Below are 22,518 nucleotides of genomic sequence, written 5' to 3' on the forward strand. Positions count from 1 at the left end.
CACCTGTCCAAAACCCCGGATAAACCTCCGGTAGTAATTCGCAAAGCCCAAGAACTGCTGCACCTCTTTTACAGTGGTTGGAGTTTGCCAATTACGCACAGCGGACACACGATCCACCTCCATTCTCACCCCTGACGCGGACAACCGATAACCCAAAAAGGAGACCGACTCCTGGAAAAACAGACATTTCTCTGCCTTGACATATAGGTCGTGCTCCAACAGCCTCCTCAATACACGACGCACCAGGGTTATATGCTCGGCTCGGGTAGACGAGTACACCAGAATGTCATCAATGTACACGACCACCCCTTGTCCCTGCATATCCCGGAAAATGTCATCTACGAAGGATTGGAAGACTGATGGAGCATTCATCAACCCATATGGCATGACGAGATATTCGAAATGACCTGACGTGGTACTGAACGCTGTCTTCCATTCGTCCCTAATGCGCACCAAGTTATACGCGCTCCTGAGATCCAATTTTGTGAAAAACCGCGCTCCATGCAATGACTCTGTCATGGTCGCAATCAGAGGGAGTGGATAACTGTATTTCACAGTAATCTGATTGAGACCACGGTAATCAATGCACGGGCGCAACCCTCCATCTTTCTTCTTCACAAAAAAGAAACTCGAGGAGGCGGGAGAAGTGGAGGGCCGAATGTATCCCTGTCTCAAAGATTCGGCTATGTAAGTCTCCATAGCTTTTCTCTCCTCTTGAGACAAAGGATACACGTGGCTCCGTGGGAGCACTGCTCCTGCCTGGAGATCAATCGCACAATCCCCCTGTCTATGAGGAGGCAACTGCGTCGCCCTAGTTTTACTAAACACGAGAGCTAAATCCCCATATTCAGGCGGAATGTGCAGTGCGGGCACTTGGTTTGGACTTTCCACCGAAGTCGCCCCCACGGAAACACCCAGACATCGCCCCTCGCACTGAGCAGACCACCCATCGAGAGCCCTCTGTTGCCACGAAATAGCAGGGTTATGGGTGCTTAACCAGGGAATTCCCAGCACCACTGGGTACGCAGGAGAGTCGATCAGATACAGCTGTATAGTCTCTTCATGACCCCCCTGCGCACACATCCTAAGTGGTGCTGTGATCTCCCTAATCAACCCCGACCCCAACGGGCGGCTATCTAAGGCATGAACGGGAAAAGGTTTGTCAACAGGTAGGAGAGGGATCCCTAAATCTAAACAAAACTTCCGATCAACAAAATTCCCAGCTGCGCCTGAATCTACTAGCGCCTTATGCTGGGAATGAGGTGCAACCTGTGGAAAACACACAGGTATACAAAAGTGCGCAACAGAAAGCTCTGGGTAAGTGGGACGTCTACTCACCTGGGAGGCCCACCCAGTGCGTGGCCTGTTGTCTTCTCCCCCGGAGAACCCTCCCCAGCACCTGGCCGCAGTGTGCCCTCCACGACCGCACTTGGTGCAGGAGACAGGCCCCCTCGGGCTCCTCCTCCTCCTTTCTCTAGCGCCGGCACCCCCGAGCTCCATAGGGCTCGGCTGGAGGTGCCGGAGGGCGGAATGGACGGACCCCCCTCGGGACGTCCACGGGTGGCCAGCAGGGTGTCCAGACGGATGGACATATCGACCAACTGGTCGAAGGTGAGATGGGTATCCCTGCAGGCCAACTCACGTTGAACGTCCTCCCGTAGGCTACATCGAAAATGGTCGATGAGGGCCCGTTCATTCCACCCTGCGTCCGCCGCTAGAGTCCGGAACTCTAGAGCAAACGCCTGTGCGCTCCTCCTCCCCTGTCTCAGGTGGACTAGACGCTCCCCCGCCGTTTTGCCCTCGAACACGGCCTTGAAGCGGCGGGAGAACTCGGCGTAGGAGATGGTGTTGGCGTCCATCTTCCTCCACTCGGCGTTAGCCCACTCCAACGCCTTGCCCGTGAGACAGGAGATGAGGGCGGAAACGCTCTCGTGTCCCGAGGGCACCGGGTGTACAGTGGCCAGGTAGAGCTCCACCTGCAGGAGGAACCCCTGACACCCGGCAGCTGTTCCGTCATACGCCCTCGGGAGCGAGAGCCGAATCCCCCTGGGTTCCGGACCTGGGACTGGTGGACCGGCCGATGGGGTTGGCAGGGTAGGTGGAGGTGTGGGTACCCCGCTGGCCTCCCATCGGTGCAGGGTGTTGATGACGTCCTGTAGAGTGGTCCCCAGTTGTCGTATCTGGTCATCTTGGCCGCGAACATGCTCCTCGAGCGACTCAGGCGTAACTGCAGATCCTGCTGATTCCATTTTGATGTGTGATTCTGTCAAGGGGTGCTGAAGGTGGGTGTGGTGCATGAATCAAGCACAGGACGCAGAAGCTCAGTCCAAAAGACTTTAGTGCAATATTCACGTAGAAAATAAGCACAATAAGCCCGAAGGCGAAATAACGGCGCACACAGGCGTCAAACAAACGGCGTACTAACATGTGCGAAAAACCTCTCCAAAACACTGGAGGGAAGTACGTAACTCCAACACGAAACAGAAGAGCAATCACACACAAAGACAAACACACACAACGAGAACTAAATAGGACACTAACGAGGACTAACAAGACACAGGTGTACAACATCAAGACAAAACCAAACGAATATGAAACATAGATCGGTGGTAGCTAGTACTCCGGGGACGACGACCGCCGAAGCCTGCCCGAACCAGGAGGAGGAGCAGCCTCGGCCGAAACCGTGACACATTGACAATATCGCAATATTATTTTTGCACTAGTTGGCTGTCCCTGCACCAAAACTCTATTTTTCCTTCATAGACTGTTCTCCATTTTCATTTTAAATAGGAAGCACATTTGTTTTCAGCAGTTTTATTTCCATTACTTTTCTCATGCTCTCTCGTCTCTCTGCCACAGACATATAGTGAGCAATATGTTTGGAACATCGAATCACAATAAAATCACAGTATAGAATCGCAATAAATGTAGAATCGTGAGAATCGTAATACATATCATACCAGCTCCTAAGTATTGTGATAATATCGTATCGTGAGGTCCCTGGAAATTCCAAGCGCTACTGTAGTGTCGAGAAAGCGTTGCTAATTATGCTCTGAAACAAAGGAGTCCGCTTATACTGAACTTTGATTATAAGTTTTATTTATATCACAAGATTTCAGCATAAGTTTACAGATGTGAAGATCATCCGGAAAACAGAGTCCCAAAAGAATATGTCTGTTCTGCCTTCCTTTGTTCAAACCCAGTACTTATAATCTTTACCCAGGATATGGGCGGTTACCCATACTGACCAATCCCCTGTCTACAACAAACAGACTCCCTCTGTTCTATGGGGTGTCACTCTAAAACGGCTCCCTCTGAAACTGAATAAACATCCTCTCAGATTCCACTTGAAAACATTAGCAAAGTCATAATTCTTCATACACTACACTACTATCCAACACACCCATAATGTCTGGAATGTATATCTGCCATACCCATTCATAACATCAAACATGTTGTCCATGAAGTCTGCTCTCCTTCTAGCCTGGCATTGCATGACAAGCTACATAGTGTTTCAGTTAAAGCTACAGTCTGGGATTTGGGAAGCTGTTCAATGTTCAGCTTTTGTTCCTTGAAAGATTGTCTTAGTCCTAGTAAATCCGAGCTAATTTGAGGAACAACCGATTTAAATGGGGCAAAAATTATATGGATTTTTTGCATTATTTGCATTTAGTGTAATGTGGATGATACTGCAATCGGATGGCTGCACATTTTAAGAAATGATGTGTTTTTTATATATATATATATATATATATCTACACTTGTTGAACCATGAACAGCGCTACATTATACCTTAATCATTGAGCCTAAAGTGTTTGCTTGACTACTGTGTATTCAGGCCAGACTCACTAAATAATCTGCAAAAATATATCCCCCTGTATTGGACCCTCAAGGCATCACAAAGCAAAACCTGGGCAGCATTTCAAATGATGTACAGTAAGTGTTTTTGACAAGTTTTCATTCTATCTACACTGAACAAAAATATAAATGCAACAGGTAAAGTGTTGGTCCCATGATTCATGAGCTGAAAAAAAGATCCCAGAAATGTCCCATACACACAAAAAACGTATTTCTTTAATATGTTGTGCACCAATGTGTTTACATCCCTGTTAGTGAGCATTTCTCCTTTGCCAAGCTAACCCATCCACCTGACAGGTGTGGCATATCAAGAAGAACCTTGTGCTGGGGACAATAAAAGGCCACTCTAAAATGTGCAGTTTTGTCACACAACACAATGCCACAGATGGCTCAAGTTTTGAGGGAGTGTGCAATTGGCATGCTGACTGCAGGAATGTCCACCAGTGCTGTTGCCAGAGAAGTTAATGTTAATTTCTCTACCATAAGCTGCCTCCGAAGTCATTTTAGAGAATTTGACAGTATGTCCAACAGGCCTCATAACCGCAGACCACATGTAACCACGCCAGCCCAGGACCTCCACATCCGGCTTCTTCACCTGCAGGATCGTCTGAGACCAGCCACCCGGACAGCTGATGAAACTGTGGGTTTGCACAACCAAATCATTTCTGCACAAACTGTCAGAAACCATCACAGGGAAGCTCATTTGCATGCTTGTAGTCCTCACAAGGGTCTTGACCTGACTGTAGTTCGGCGTCGTAACTGACTTTAGTGGGCAAATGCACACCTTCGATGGCCACTGGCACGCTGGAGAAGAGTGCTCTTCACGGATGAATCTCAGTTTCAACTGTACCGGGCAGATGGCAGACAGCGAGCGTCGTGTCGGCGAGCGGTTTGCTGATGTCAACGTTGTGAACAGAGTGGCTGCATACTCACCAGACATGTCACCCATTGAGCATGTTTGGGATGATCTGGGCCGACGTGTACGACAGCGTGTTCCAGTTCCCGCCAATATCCAGCAACTTCGCACAGCCATTGAAGAGGAGTGGGACAACATTCCACAGGCCACAATCAACTCTATGCGAAGGAGATGTGACGCACTGCATGAGGCAAATGGTGGTCACACCAGATACTGACTGCTTTTCTGATCCACACCCGTACCTTTCTTTTGCATATCTGCATGTCTGTATTCCCAGTCATGTGAAATCCATAGATTAGGCCCTAATTAATTTATTTCAATTTACTGATTTCCTTATATGAACTGTAACTCAGTAAAATCTTTGAAATTGTTGCATGTTGCATTTATATTTTTGTTCAGTGTCGCTGACTCCTATTAGTAAAATATATTATTCGTATATGATTCTTTTTTTGATTAATCAAAAAGATAATTGACTGTAATGTCCTTCATAAGCCCTGTTTCTCAGCCTTGTATCTTAGCACCATCTAGTGTGGTACAACATTACTGTCCAATCCATTTTAATATTGGAGTTAAAGCTTTGATCTCCAGCTTCAGAACAATAGAATAGCCACTTTATTAGCTTCAGTCATTTTCATCCAAATGTTTAAAAAAACATTTGAGTTCATAAGAAGTACAAATATCCCTGAGGTTCAGGCTCTGTCATTCCAACAGATGAAACACACCACAATTCCAAAATAACAGAAATAGAACATAAATTAAATCAAAGAGAAATGTATTCCAAAGGGAAGGAGTGGTTGTTGCACTTAACCATCGGTACTTTTCAAGATCCTGTACCATAACGGATATACTTTAGATGTCCTTTGTGATTGGTTATTGTTCCTCATCCCTCGATCGCCACGATTTAAAACTTAAAAATGTACTTCCTGCATAGCAGAGCGTGACCAGGAAGGCAAAGAACTGAAAAACAGACAGATGAAAACATTGAAATTCAGTACAATAGTAGGTGTGAGTAGAGTAGACTTGAATGGACCAAATAGATATTTATAGATAGATATTTTAAATATCGCTTTAATCATAAATACTCAGTCATATTTGTGGTATATTTTCACAGTTGGCGTGATTTAAATGTATGTCTGGGTGGTCTGAGGTGGTTTTCTTACCGTGGATGCTACCCAGCAGTTGTAGTTATGGCGCCCTTTAACAGCATGGCTGATTGAGGCTGCATCCACTGCTGCTGCCACCACATACATCACTGTAGCACTACTGTTGAAGAACAGGCCCTGTAGAACACCACATACATCACTGTAGCACTACTGTTGAAGAACAGGCCCTGTAGAACACCACATACATCACTGTAGCACTACTGTTGAAGAACAGGCCCCGTAGAACACCACATACATCACTGTAGCACTACTGTTGAAGAACAGGCCCTGTAGAACACCACATACATCACTGTAGCACTACTGTTGAAGAACAGGTCCTGTAGAACACCACATACATCACTATAGCACTACTGTTGAAGAACAGGCCCTGTAGAACACCACATACATCACTGTAGCACTACTGTTAAAGAACAGGCCCCGTAGAACACCACATACATCACTGTAGCACTACTGTTGAAGAACAGGCCCTGTAGAACACCACATACATCACTGTAGCACTACTGTTGAAGAACAGGCCCTGTAGAACACCACATACATCACTGTAGCACTACTGTTGAAGAACAGGCCCTGTGGAACACCACATACATCACTGTAGCACTACTGTTGAAGAACAGGCCCTGTGGAACACCACATACATCACTGTAGCACTACTGTTAAAGAACAGGCCCCGTAGAACACCAAATACATCACTGTAGCACTACTGTTGAAGAACAGGCCCTGTAGAACACCACATACATCACTGTAGCACTACTGTTGAAGAACAGGTCCTGTAGAACACCACATACATCACTGTAGCACTACTGTTGAAAACAGGTCCTGTAGAACACCACATACATCACTGTAGCACTACTGTTGAAGAACAGGCCCTGTAGAACACCACATACATCACTGTAGCACTACTGTTGAAGAACAGGTCCTGTAGAACACCACATACATCACTATAGCACTACTGTTGAAGAACAGGCCCTGTAGAACACCACATACATCACTGTAGCACTACTGTTGAAGAACAGGTCCTGTAGAACACCACATACATCACTATAGCACTACTGTTGAAGAACAGGCCCTGTAGAACACCACATACATCACTGTAGCACTACTGTTAAAGAACAGGCCCCGTAGAACACCACATACATCACTGTAGCACTACTGTTGAAGAACAGGCCCTGTAGAACACCACATACATCACTGTAGCACTACTGTTGAAGAACAGGCCCTGTAGAACACCACATACATCACTGTAGCACTACTGTTGAAGAACAGGCCCTGTGGAACACCACATACATCACTGTAGCACTACTGTTGAAGAACAGGCCCTGTGGAACACCACATACATCACTGTAGCACTACTGTTAAAGAACAGGCCCCGTAGAACACCACATACATCACTGTAGCACTACTGTTGAAGAACAGGCCCTGTAGAACACCACATACATCACTGTAGCACTACTGTTGAAGAACAGGCCCTGTAGAACACCACATACATCACTGTAGCACTACTGTTGAAGAACAGGTCCTGTAGAACACCACATACATCACTGTAGCACTACTGTTGAAAACAGGTCCTGTAGAACACCACATACATCACTGTAGCACTACTGTTGAAGAACAGGCCCTGTGGAACACCACATACATCACTGTAGCACTACTGTTGAAGAACAGGTCCTGTAGAACACCACATACATCACTGTAGCACTACTGTTGAAGAACAGGTCCTGTGGAATGACAACAACAGGATTCCTGGCTGGCTGGCTCAGATACTGTAGGCTAGTACACATTATAGAATGGCTTCATTTGATCACATTCATAAAGACATGGTCAGGAGCACACAAAAATCCTCTCTTCCCCAAAACCATCCAGGCAGTTCACTCCATTGCTTTTGAGTTACGTAAATATTCCACAATTATTCAATCACTAGCTATATAATAAACAACCCCAATCACTAAAGTTTCAAGTTGGTCAGATAATGTGCTGTTGTATTATGTGTCGTAGTATGTGTCGTACCACAACTGTCCAGGGGACCTGAGGGATCCTGTTGTAAGCCATGGTCAGGTAGATGATGAGGAAGATGACTGTCAGGACCCAGTACAAGATGGCCACAAACATGACCCACCCAAATGCAGACACACGGAAGTAGTCTGTCCCCGCTATCAGCGTCCATACCAGCAGACCAAACACCTGAGGGGACAGGGAAGCACATAGCCAGCATTCCAAATGGCACCCTATTCCCTTTATAGTGCACTACTTTTGAACAGGGCTCATATAGCTCTAGTAAAAAGTAGTGCACTATATAGGGAATAGGGTGCCATTTGGGACGTAACCATAGTCAGTGATGGCTGTGCTCTGGTGGTGTCTACTTTATCGTGTATTTAAATGCATTTGCTGTGCTTATCTTGATGGCATACTGTAGAAAGAGATTACAATGAAAGGAAATAATATAGCCTAAGGCAAATCAAATAACAGTTTATTGGCATATGCACAGGATCCATTGAAGTGTAGAGTGATCTGTTTACCTGCAAGCTCTCATCTAAAACAGTACAACAGCTATATAAAACATAATTGCCAAGGGGTTTTTCATAGTTTGTATTTCTGGAACAGAAACTAACCCCACAGCTGACTGACACCTATCTAATCTGACAGCATTCTGAAAGAATGTCGTAACACATTGATTATGATAAATCTATAGATGCAGTTTGTTATAATGCGTGCTACTGTAAATAATGGGAAGTTTTGTCCTCTGTTGCACTCCAAACCTCCCTTCCTGTTATTAAAATAAAATAATGTTTCATTGGTTGCTTCGTGTCACAGGAAAAAAGACTGTCTAGCCTACGTGGAAGAGGAGACTTTTGGTCACATTCTCCCCTGATGCTGGAAGGAAAAGGGACAATGAAACTGACCTTGTTTTTAAACAACTTCCCTTTCCAGATAAAATAAAACACTGTACTGAGACCATTGTCTGTCTACACAGAAAGTAGCGTATGTTACAGAAAGTAGTCTAAATTACAGAAAGTAGTCTATATTACAGAAAGTCACCTATATTACTAGCATATATTAGAAGAAGTTGCTTATTTTACAGGAAGTAGCCTATATTACAGAGAGTAGTCTATATTACAGGAAGTAGCCTATTTTACAGGAAGTAGCCTATATTACAGAGAGTAGTCTATATTACAGGAAGTAGCCTATATTACAGGAAGTAGGTTGACATTATGTTCATTTTCTCCAGTTATAGTTCCTTGAACATTTTTAAATAATTGAACCTTCAGTTTAGTGCAGTGTTCAATACGATGTCACGTCACCGTCTGTGAAAAACCGTCATACAGGTCATACAGCCTATGCAAAATGTGTATAAAATGCATATAAAATATACAGGTTGAACAATTTGCAAATCTGTATAAAAGTACTGGGATTCAGCAAATGGCAAACTCTTCCCTTTATCAGAACTAATTGTGCCCCTATCATAAGGGTACAATTAGCCATCTGATACAAGGTATGAACAATACAAAATGTCTGATCATCATAATGTGTTTAATTTGTTTAATCAACAAAGCAGTACTGATTCCCTCCATTAATTCTGATGGCAGCTATTGTGTGAAAGATGGTGAAAGCCACTGACATACTGATTTCAATAAATTATTGTATCAAACGTGGACACCAATATGTTTGTGTCGCAGTTAGGACATCACCCTCTGCAACTGGATCCTGGACTTCCTGAGGGGCAGACAACAGGCTGTGAGGATTGGCAACAACACCTCCTCCACACTGACTCTTAACTCAGGGGCCCCCCAGGGGTGAGTCCTCAGTTCTCTGCTGTACTCCCTGTTCACCCACAACTGCGTGGCTTTGCACGACACCAACTCCCTCATCAACTTTGCTGACGACACCACGGTTGTAGGCCTGATTACCAACAACAACGAGTCAGCCTATAGGGAGGAGGTAAGTAAACTGGCATTGTGGTGTCATGACAACAACCTCTCCCTCAAAGTCAGCAAAACAAAGGAGTTGATTTTTAACTTCAGGAAGCAGAGGTGGGAACATGCCCCGATCCACATCAACCGGACTGCAGCAGAGAGAGTCACTAGTTTTAAGTTCCTCAGCATCCACATCACCGAGGACGTGTAATGAACCAACAACACCACCACTCTTGTCAAGAGGACACAACAGCATGCCGCCCCAGGTCCTCTCCAAATACTGGCCCTGCACCATCAAGAACGTCCTGACCGGTTGCATCACGGCCTGGTACGGGAATTGCTCTGTCTATGAACGCAAGTCCCTCCAGCGGGTAGTGAAGACAGCACCCACCCCGCCCGGCCATCTAGATGTATGAAAGTTAGAATATAAGCTAATGATCCATCATGTATGGATTGTGGAGTGTGTAAACTTAAATGTTGTATTACCATATTATTTTTGTATGTTCTCTATAGTTATGTACTTGAAAATGTGTCAATTGAACAATTCGGCACATTTGGGCAGACTTCATACAAAATAGTCCAGTATTGCAATGCTTCACTGGATAAATCTGAAACTTTGCACACACACTGCTACCATCAAGTGGCCAAAATCTAAATTGCGCCTAAACTGCAATAGTATATTGTGGCCTTTCTCTTGCATTTCAAAGATGATGGAACTGTTTGTATTATCTTTTACCAGATCGAATGTGTTATATTCTCCTACATTAATTTCACATTTCCACAAACTTCAAAGTGTTTCCTTTCAAATGGTATCAAGAATATGCATATCCTTGCTTCAGGTCCTGAACTACAGGCAGTTAGATTTGGGCCATCAGACTGCTGAACAATTGAACTGGACTGACCACCTGCTCTGATTCTCCTCACCTTAGCACACACGCACTCACTCATGCACACACCCACACAGACATACACACACACACACACACACACATTTACATTCATGCTACACACATCACAACTGCTGCTACCAGACTCTTATTATACTGCTCAGTTTATACACTGACCCCCACCCCCCCCTTCTCCAATACACGTGTAAATATTGGACAAAAAATGTGCCTTCTTGAATAATACTTATGCTACTATAAAATGTTTATTCAGTTCTACTGAGCCATTTAATTTATGTTCGTATTCTTATATTTTATTATGTGTCATTGTTATTGCATTGTCGAGAAGGAACCTGCAAGTAAGCATTTATTTGGACGACGTATACCATGCGTAGCCTACAGCTTGAAACTTGAAACTTGACTACTTACTATTTCTGCGAAAACGAGGAGCCCCGAAGCAGTACGAAAAAAGTGCCTGTCGTAAGCCAGAGTAGAGGTGTAAAAGTTTTCCGCGCTGCTGCTGGTAGACGTTATCACAGTGGGCGTCGCTGCGCCTTCCATCTTCAATATCGATCTACCGCTTTTGGATCCTGCCCCTCTGAATTAAGGAAGGTTGGAAAGAGGGCCATGACGCGTCTTTCCTGAGTAGGCGACAAGACTGCTGCGGAACTCTGTACATTTGTTGTGAAACAACTCGTTTTTGTTTATTTTAGATAATAATATCTGTGACCTGTATGAACGTTATTCTGTCGTCGTATAACAAAGCCTACTGTATGTTCAACAGAATTTGGTCAGTTAGCCCAATACCATTCCCAAAATGTCACAGTTGAGAGTGGTTGCATAAAGAGGAACTTATTTATGATGATAGGCAAATCGGTGTGCCAGAAACTATTGCCTTTTCATGCTCGTATGGTTGGTTATGTTTTGCATAGGTGCTGTTTTTCCGATGACACGAGCAGGAGCAATCTACAGCCAAAGACTGAAGAGAGACCTAGCCAGTAGACTGCAGATTGCAGTTTTGAAACTGCAGTAAAAGTGCAGTAACTGCTGTGTTATTTTAGACTCAGTAATTGCTGCATTCTGCAGTTATACTGCACTCGAACTGCTGCACTCTGACTGCAATATTTTTTTCGTAAGGGTTATGACAGCAGGTGGGATCTCACTTCAAAAGGAGTGCATAATGCAGACTAGCTGTGGATTATTAATTTACTAAACTGTAGTCGCACCCTTTTCTCAAACAGATACAATACATTGTGCCTTTTGGTCAAACAGCACAGTGTGTGTTCAGTTAACCACTGTCTGGACCTGCTGGTAAATGTCCAATAAGGACCGTAGTCCTACCACTGTCTGGACCTGCTGGTAAATGTCCAATAAGGACCGTAGTCCTACCACTGTCTGGACCTGCTGGTAAATGTCCAATAAGGACCGTAGTCCTACCACTGTCTGGACCTGCTGGTAAATGTCCAATAAGAACCGTAGTCCTACCACTGTCTGGACCTGCTGGTAAATGTCCAATAAGGACCGTAGTCCTGGCCTAATGTACCTTTGCTAAATCAGACAGTTGTTGATGTCGTTTTCAATCATTGATTAGTTGCTACTCTCTCCAGTTGGAAACTCGATATCCATCATCATGTCCTCAGTGTGACAGCAATAAATGTGTTCTGTGGTGGTGTCTAAACTATACCAGCAGATGGCAGCATATAGACAGACAAAGATCATGGGGAAAGGCAAAGGAAAATGTGAAAACAGCTTGAAACTTAACTACAACTTTTGTATAGTCTTAACAACCAACTTAACAATACTCGAAATAGGCTATGTAATTACATCAAAACAAAAGTACATATTATACATGTGTTAATATTGCTAAGAAATGTAAGTATTGACACTTAAGTTCACCATGTAACAAACTGAAGGCCAGGGACAGGGATAGAGAGCAGAGGAGAGATGCATTGTGTGTTAATACTAGGCTCCTATCTGAGAACCCTCCTCATCACGAATAAATAAATACAAAACAGGACTTCATCAATTAAAGTGACTTGTGTTTGACTGTGCTACATTTTGTGACGTTATTTTTTTGTTTTAAGTCCGCTATACACCCACAGGGTATGGAGGCCACAATATCACCGTGACACTCCATAGTAACCTTCATCAAACGCACATCCACTTTGTTGTTTGCATTGTTTATTTATGATTATACAACGGGTGGGTGTAATCCTGAATGCTGATTGGTCAAAACTGCATTGTAGCCGGTGTCTATTCCACAAGTTACCACCGGCTAAATCTGTGACGTTAAAATGCCTATTTACTCTGTTCCATCTGACTGCGCAATCCACTGTCTCATCAGCCCAGCCAGGCAATTTATAAACTTGATCTCCACTATAAAAGGCATCTAGACATTATCTGACACTTCTTTTAGACTAACATTTCAACATTTCATTTTCAACAGCGGAGATTTGTATAAACCTTGCGGTCTGTCTCCAACATTTGCAACGTTGTTTCAATATTCAAATTCAATCTCCACATGTCCCATAGTAATGAACGTGTCGGGAGGAGACAGACAGGCAGGCAGCGTTTCTCAGCCAGTCGAAATCATGAATCAGCTGGCATTGTTTTCATGGATATATACAAAGAAATGTCAATAGAATGCAGTTAAAACGAAACGAAGTGCAGATCATTTGCAGTCTTTCCAGCTTCAGTTTGAAATTATTATGTTAGCTGTGTTGTTGGCTAGCTTCTCTGAACAACAGTGTCCTGACGAGAGAGCACATTTCCTATGCCAGCTGAAATCGCGGCTTATTAGCTCATTGTTATGGATGTATCCAAATAAATGTCACTAGAAAACAGCATAAACAAATGCAAATGCAGCTACTTTGTTGTTTTCTGGCTGCACTGTTTGACGTGACTGTAAGTTAGCCATAGTTGGCTAGCTAGCAAGCAAGGGATAATAACGTTTCCAGCCAGTATGGCAATACAACATTTAGATTGAACGACTGGATACAGAACAAAAAGACTGAACGACTGGGTCGCGTCTCTGGCAACGGAACCGATAGAACGAACGACCAGCCGGCTTGGGTAGCAACCCTAGATTTGTGTCGGGACTATATCTTGTGGAAGGATGAAATAGTATGAATAAATTAATAGAAAATAACCTTTTTAATGAAAATATGTCAATCATTATTTGAATATGTTGGTAACCCGTTGTATAAATGCTTTATTAAAGTTTTCACCTTTATTTAGTTAAGTGACAATGCCCGAGAAGCCAGTGTTTGGAGGATATATTGACACAGTTTGCCGGCCCTCGACTTCGACTCGGGCCTAACAACACCCGTGCCAATATATCCTCCAAACACTGGCTTCTCAGACATTGTCACTTAACTAAATAAAGGTGCAAACGTTAATAAAGCATTTTATTGTTGGCAGCCATTCTGTTGCCATTAGTAGGCCTATCTTTTCCAGACAGGTGGGAAAGGAACACACAGTCCATCTATCTCTCCTCAGACATACAGCAACATGAGATTCCCTGATTCATTTGAGGAGTAAACATTGATTTTCTCTTTTAACATTGTTAATGGTGGTTTCTAGACAATTAGCAGGAAGAGTAATGTTATCAGTCAGTGTGGTAGTGAATAAAAAATAAATGACCATCAATTATTTATTTGTCTGCAATCCATTGCTTCATCAAGTGATATTACCCCCTTTCCCAATAAATTACTGATATTACCGCCTTTCCCTTAAATTACTTATACATTTGAGGTATATATTTAAGTTAAAACAAGCAGTTACAATATCGCAAGTAATGCACCTCTTAAGAGGTGTTATGATTTATAGATGTACAGTAAAGAGATGCTTCAGGGATGCAGCCTGATAAATAAACTCATAGTATGGAGATTAATTTTTTGAATTCAACAGAGACACATTGATCTCAATGAGATTATACTAGAATGGTTCATAGTAATTACCTGCAGTAAACAGGCTTTGCATTAGTCAATACTTAATCCTGCCTGAGCATCCATTCTAGATTTAACACAATAATTATTAGGTATAACCTCCATTGTCTGGCTGTTGTTATAAGTCTCTATTTTTCAGATGAATACTATAAAGCCTTGGTAGAATCACAGAGGTCCAGAGGAACTTAAAGGTTTTAAAAGCATGTTTTAAGCATTCTCCTGATGTCCTATTTGCCCAGCAAGAGACATCTTGATGATGCCTGGATTAGTTGCTACAACTGCATTATAATGGTGCATCGTAGAATAGGTTTTAGTTATAAGATGTAATGTACAGTGTTTTATGTAATTATACTAAAACAATAGCAATAGCAACGCTATAGTACAGGTCATACCCCTGTTAACCTAGAACTTCAGTTTTGATCATTATTGGTTATTAATTATTCACAATATAATTGTTTAGCTATTCAGTACATCCATCACTCACTATATAACTATATATAAAATATATATTACCCTTCTCCACAATTAAACAATGATATGTTACATGATGCGTGCATTGCTTTACATTAGATATTACTTTACAGGTGTAAGGCTATACTTGTATGTAAGGCAATTAACTTGAATTCTAGTGACGTGTGATTTGCGTAAACGGAAGGAAGGGGCTGGCACAGAGTACGTGCTCCTCTTGCACTTCTCAACCATGGAATTTATAATAATAGAACAATAAAGTATTTGGAGAGGAACAATAACGTTTTTGGAGTATAATTGAAAAATAAAATTAAACTAGCATAATTATATTTTGTATCACGAGCAGAAGGTATTTTATGGTCTCTGGAGCGGCTGATTTAGAAGAGAGGATGGAGAGAAAGGATGGGTCTGGAATCGCTTTTATTTCCGCTTTCTTCCTCCGCGTCCGGTTCTCGAACAGAACAAGTAAGCCGTTAGGAAGAAGCATTGAATGGCTGAAAAAGCAGCCAACACCAAGGGAATTAATTAACTCAATGTCTTTAGACCAAGCTGGATGTTCAAAACCACTCTCAGAGACCTGACAAATCCTCTCACCCCTATATAAAACAAAAATATATGCACACATTTTACAGTCAGTTCAGTAAAGTTCAAGTGTATGGAACAGACGAATATAGGATGAAAGACTATAGAAGTCTATGGACGAATATAGCTACCTTGACCTGAACTCAAGAAACTCAATTACCACACAAGAAAAGACACACAAAAAATATCTACATGGTTTCATAGTTCTAAAAAATGCTTAATCGGAAACAATATAACATTAATATCTTATAGGTAGGTTTCTACTTTGACCTTAATGTGATAATTCCACTCACCTGAATTAGTCAACTGGCAGGCATATAGCCACCTACACCACCTTGTCCCTCAGTGTTTACCATTCACTACTCCATGTGTAAACAAGACTATGAAGGGCTTTCAGGCTAATTGTGGGGCTGCAGCAAATTATTATTTGTCCCCAAATACAGGGGGGAAGTGTGTTTGTGTGTGTGTGTGCGTGCGTGTACCCAAATAACAGTCTTCCACATCATGATGTCGAACAGCTTTTTAAAAATGCGATCATATATCATAACAACTTTGAAAAATTATTAGCTTTTGTAAACGGATTGCATTGTTTTATGTAGAGTTTGATTTACTTGGCCCCAAAGCTTAGATACATATCATCAATCAATCAATCAATCAATCAAATGTATTTATAAAGCCCTTTTTACATCAACAGATGTCACAAAGTTCTATACAGAAACCCAGCCTAAAACCCCAAACAGCACACAATGCAGATGTAGAAGCCATCAAAGATACATGTCCTCAAGCCACTCCATACCTTGGTGTGAGATAAATATTTTTTCCTGAGCTGTATGATTGTGTTAGACCCAGTTATAAACTGGGTGGTTCGAGCCCTGAATGCTGATTGGCTGACAACCGTGGTATACCGTATACCACGGGTATGACAAAACATATTTTTACTGTTCTAATTACTTTGGTAACCAGTTTATAATAGCAACAAGGTACCTTGGTGTGCTACACCCCTTCGGGCCTTATTGCTTAATTATAATATGTCTTCATCTCCTCTGTGGAAAAGGAGAAGGAGAGGGAATTATAAACCAGAGCATAGTAGTAGTCTACTGAGTACTGAGAAGTGCAGAAACACTTCAATGGTGTTTGAAAGTGTCCAGCTGAGGTGATTTTGAAATTGTCCCTTTTCAGACCTGGGGGGCTCATTTTGTCTGAAACAGAAAATGTGGAACTAGTGAAATTGCTTGTGCAGTTGGTTTGCTAGTTCCTGGTTTGCTAGTTCCTGGTTTGCTAGTTCCTGGTTTGCTAGTTCCTGGTTTGCTAGTTCCTGGTTTGCTAGTTCCTGGTGTGCTAGTTCCTGGTGTGCTAGTTCCTGGTTTGCTAGTTCCTGGTGTGCTTCTGTTTCTATCTGCCCAGCACGTCATGCAGCTGCGGTAACCACACCCCTCGTTGTACTGTTTTAGCCTTAGAATTATGGGTGTTTGTGTACAGTACCATATTAGAATCTGTCTGTTGTGTATGAATGTGTAGCGACACCGCCTACACCACCTCTCGTCCCTTCACCTCTCCGTTGCCCAAACCTGCTGTGCATTCAGAATCCATATCTGTTCCCCTAAATGCCGCCCCGCTGCCACGGAACAAAGCACAGATCCTCCGCCTGCGATGACGGTCACTTGTCAGCCAGCCCAGATGCTGTGCTGTAATTGGCCGGTGGGGCGTCCTGCTGTGGAGAACACATTATTATGAGCAGAGCTCCCCTAACTCACCCCAACCCAGCCGCCACAACCCCCCTAACCCACCCCAACCCAGCCTCCACAACCCCCCTAACTCACCCCAACCCAGCCTCCACAACCCCCCTAACCCACCCCAACCCAGCCTCCACAACCCCCCTAACTCACCCCATCCCAGCCTCCACAACCCCCCTAACTCACCCCAACCCAGCCTCCACAACCCCCCTAACTCACCCCAACCCAGCCTCCACAACCCCCCTAACTCACCCCATCCCAGCCTCCACAACCCCCCTAACTCACCCCAACCCAGCCTCCACAACCCCCCTAACCCACCCCAACCCAGCCTCCACAACCCCCCTAACTCACCCCAACCCAGCCTCCACAACCCCCCTAACTCACCCCATCCCAGCCTCCACAACCCCCCTAACTCACCCCAACCCAGCCTCCACAACCCCCCTAACTCACCCCAACCCAGCCTCCACAACCCCCCTAACTCACCCCAACCCAGCCTCCACAACCCCCCTAACTCACCCCAACCCAGCCTCCACAACCCCCCTAACTCACCCCAACCCAGCCTCCACAACCCCCCTAACCCACCCCAACCCAGCCTCCACAACCCCCCTAACCCACCCCAACCCAGCCTCCACAACCCCCCTAACTCACCCCAACCCAGCCTCCACAACCCCCCTAACTCACCCCATCCCAGCCTCCACAACCCCCCTAACTCACCCCAACCCAGCCTCCACAACCCCCCTAACTCACCCCATCCCAGCCTCCACAACCCCCCTAACTCACCCCAAACCAGCCTCCACAACTCCCCTAACTCACCCCAACCCAGCCTCCACAACCCCTCTTTACACACACCCTAACCCAACCCAGTCTCCACAACCCCCCTTTACACACACCCCAACCCAACCCAACCCAACCCAGTCTCCACAACCCCCCTTTACACACACACACCACAACCCAACCCAACCCAACCCAACCCAGCCTTCACAACTCTCCTATACACATGCACGGGTACACACACTTCCATACGCACACACACTCCAACGCATGCATATGCACATATACACAGGCACATATGCCCCCCCACACACACACGTGCGCACACACACAAACTAGCCATACTCCACCCCTACCAACCACAAACCACAAACCCTCCACAACCTCCACCAACCACCCTACACACTCACTAACACATGCACGCATGCATGCACACACACACACACACACACACACAGAAACACCCCAGTCAAACTCCACCCCTCTCACCACTAACTTAACCCACTGACATCACTTCTAAAAAAAAACAGATGTGGATTCTCCATCGAATGGACCCAGTTTTATATCACAACAGTATAATAATAACAAGGTAGAAACCGGTGTCTAAACGTCACTGCTCATTTTTGCCGGTGGAGTTGAAGAGTTGAATCAACCTTTTCCTTTGGCGAGGGACTGAGCTCTAAACAGAGGAGAATATCTAATCAGCATTCTTGAAATAGCGTCTGAGTGAAAAAATAGATCCATAGTCTTACTGCAGCCACGGCCCCCTGCTGTGCTACCTGTCAAAGGCAATATCTCCTCCTCTAGCGCTCTAACACAAGCCGTCTTTCCTCTCCTTACTTTAAACTCATGAGTCATTGGAGTATTGGACTCAGGCTCTGCCTCTGTTCTCACATTGTTAGCTGATGCAAATCGTTTCGATTTTGATATAATTTTTACCAAAATACTTACTAATGTTATTTTATATATGTATTGTTTTAGTTTTTAGATTGGGAATTCATTTAGTTTCTGTTACAATGTTGGAGTAATCTTTATCTGTTCGTTATTACCGATTTTGTTGACCTTGTGATTTTCTATTTCAACAATTTATTGAAACATAAATCTAGCACCTTTGTTTTAAAAATAGATCGTGGTAACAACATTGTCCAAAAAAAAAAAAAACATATTTCTAGAATCTGAACACCGCAGTGGAATGTATTCTGGCTATATTATTAATTGTTTGGCCAGAGATTTGATCGTTTTCACGGGATACATTCTCTCCATGTTATGTAGCGAAAACCATTTGCATTTTTTCTGTGAGTGTGAAGTATCAAAGCCAGGCCCCTGCTGAGCTGAGAATGGAGTGAGCTGGCATAGGCATGAATTTTTCAGCAGCCCGCTCCCTTTCTCTCTCTATTTCCTTTCTCTCCCCTGCTCTCTCTCTTTTCCTGTCGGTTCAGTCGATACGCTGCTCAGACGAGGAGCTCAGGCTGAATAAGAACTAGACCGAGTGCATCCCCTGAATTTCTCCCTGAATTTAAATAAAAAAACAACAACAAATATATTTCAGTATATAGCCTTTTTTATTCACCCCTCTTACTGTTTGATGGTACCGTCCATGTTGGACAATGGAAATAGGCAGACTGGATCCAAATACAGCCAGTGTGGGCTGTCCATAAAGAGCTCATTATAAAGCTCAGGGTTAAACTAATAATTGCGAGACATTTAAATAAATAGAAATAGAAATAGAAACCATTCCCTTTTTGACTAGTTTAACACCTAACACAGGCATTATTACTAAGAATAAGTGATCAATTAAAAAAGGTGAATTTGTGGTTTTACGATACATATCCCCACTGGATAATGGTAAAGTAGTAGGTAGTTCTGCTAGCTTGGTAAACAGACAGTAATTAAAGTGAAAAGAAGAAGAAAAAAGTTTGTGTCTGCAGCAGGCCACAGTGAAGATGTGGTCAAAGGTGTTTTAGCAGGGCAAGGTCATCTCTACCACATACTGTAGGCCAGGGACCATCAACTAGATTCATTTGTGGACTGCAAATTGACCGCAAGAAGCCCAAACAGATATAATATTTGACTAAAACATTTAAAACCTTGCTTACATTTGTGTACGATCACGTGTCTCTCGCTTATGTGTGGGAATACTTGGGAACATATTTCTAAAATTAAAATCACTTGGAGCTGATTTCCTGGTGTTTTTACAGTATTTTATGTCCAATAATGAAAATGTAAAATAAATAAATATATATATATATATATATATATATATATATATATATATATATATATATATATATTATGTATATATATTTTTAAGACTTGGCCCTTTGGCTGTAAGTTGGGGAACCCTGCTGTAGGCCTTCTGTCAGCAGTACTGATGGCCACAAATGACCACCTGAGACTGACAGACTCACTGTCTCTTACTAGTCAGGTGTCCATTTTATGGAAAGGTGTCAGAAGAGGAGAATATAATATACCGCTATGGCTTACACAGCAAATACATTTACCTTGTACGTACATTGGAATTGCATTTTGTATTGATTGTTGTTTCACTCTAAGCAAAAGTGTGTGATGTGATTCCATCCCATTTCATTTACATTGACTGTAACTGTTGTTGTTGAAAAACAATCATCCCTGTCTGGAAATCAAGTGGTTAGTGCAGAATGTCAAAGTATGCTTTTTAAATATCTACTTTTCCTTTCCAGCACAGCCCACCCTTATGGTGGTTCTATTTAGTGTGAAATATTGCATAAAACTTTAATGGCCTAAAATTCATAAGGAGAGGCTGGGTTGTTACTGTGTGTGTTTGTTTGTCCCAGAGAGGCAGGCAGTGACTCCCCTGCGCATCGGGGAGTAGACATCCATTTAGGTGAGAGACAGTTTTATGATTATTATAATGAAGGTGACCCATAGAGCATTTGTATTGCTGTTTATTTGGAGGAAAAACATTGAACAACTCTTGCGTTATTACAAGGCTAGATTGTAGAGACAACTCTTGTGTTATTACAAGGCTAGATTGTAGAGACATCAAGATGCTGGGTCTCTGTGCACAGTGCAATTGTTACATTTAGAATATGACATTGTGGTTTATATCAGATATTCATTATTAGTGAGATTATGTCAAAAGTCATTTATCTCATAGTTATAATTGTGTAAAGTGGAAAGTAATCGTGACTTTTCCATTTATGGGAGCTGAGTTTCAGCAACATGCATTAACATGTGTCACTTCCAACCACATGCCTCCCTTTCCAATTGGAGAAAAATAGCTGACAATAGCTGACAAGGTCAATATGTGGCGTGTGTACTTGCTAGCGTGTGTGAATAGGTGAGTTTGTGTATGCGGTTGTCATGGGTGTGTGTGTGTGAATAGGTGAGTGTGTGCATGCGGTTGTCATGGGTGTGTGTGTGTGTGAATAGGTGAGTGTGTGCATGTAGTTGTCATGGGTGTGTGTGTGAGAGACAGTAACCATCACATCTAGAGATGTCTCCTCTAGATGTGGTGCATCTACACAGTAACCAACTGGATCTCTCATTATCAACGTCTAATGGGCCAATACATACAATCTCCTCCCTGTCCCCCGAGACAAATTCATGCCCCAATCTGCCTCCATCAATGCAGTCAGTTATAGTGATGTGAAGGGGGGAACCGTGGAAGTGGTGGACGTACCAGAGCATGGTAGAGTCCATCCAGAAATCTAGGCTGTGTGTCCCAAATGGCACCCTATTCCCTATATAGCGCACTACATTTGTACAATATATAGGGAATAGGGTGTCATTTGGGACACAGCCTTGCTCTGTGCTCTGGCTGTCGTCTCTCCTCCTCTCCTCTGGCCAGGTGTCTGTCTGACAGGCCAGTGTCTATTTACAGGCAGTGTGGTGTGGATCAAAGTGTGGATAATGGGCTGCCTCAGTGTTTTATGACTAACGGCTTGTCCTGCTCCATCACACAGCCTGGTGGAGCTGCAGGATCTGCCCAGGACAGATAACACACATCAGATGCACAGGACTGAGGCGGAGCGGAGCGGGCCGAATGATGGATCTCCACAGACTAACACACATTAACACACACACACAGATGTGCATACACAAACACGATGCGTGTGCACACACACACACACTTCTCTTCCTCACCCAGTCATGAGTCTGAAAGAGAAACTAATTTAATGGACAGGCACTTCTTTCTTGACCATTTTGAAAAGGTCAGTGCTTCTCATTTTTTATCCATGCACAGTCAATGTTGTTATGAAAAATACCCACTTGAAAAGGTTTAAAAGGTTTCATTTCATAGCAGATA

General features: G+C 43.4%; 1 protein-coding gene across 1 annotated transcript; it reads right to left on the reverse strand.

Moving 5' to 3' along the window:
- Positions 1-5,644: 5,644 nt before the first annotated feature.
- Positions 5,645-11,290, reverse strand: LOC311139634 (CKLF-like MARVEL transmembrane domain-containing protein 8; the record flags this gene model as incomplete). The annotated part of the gene is made up of 4 exons (XM_084174545.1): positions 5,645-5,731; positions 5,935-6,054; positions 7,942-8,115; positions 11,159-11,290. 4 exons carry the CDS (start codon positions 11,288-11,290, stop codon positions 5,645-5,647), a joined length of 513 nt encoding a protein of 170 aa, XP_084030671.1.
- Between the last annotated feature and the right edge of the window lie 11,228 nt (positions 11,291-22,518).

The sequence above is a fragment of the Coregonus lavaretus genome (assembly GCF_964263955.1).
Source record: "Coregonus lavaretus genome assembly, chromosome: 13".
Taxonomy (NCBI): domain Eukaryota; kingdom Metazoa; phylum Chordata; class Actinopteri; order Salmoniformes; family Salmonidae; genus Coregonus; species Coregonus lavaretus.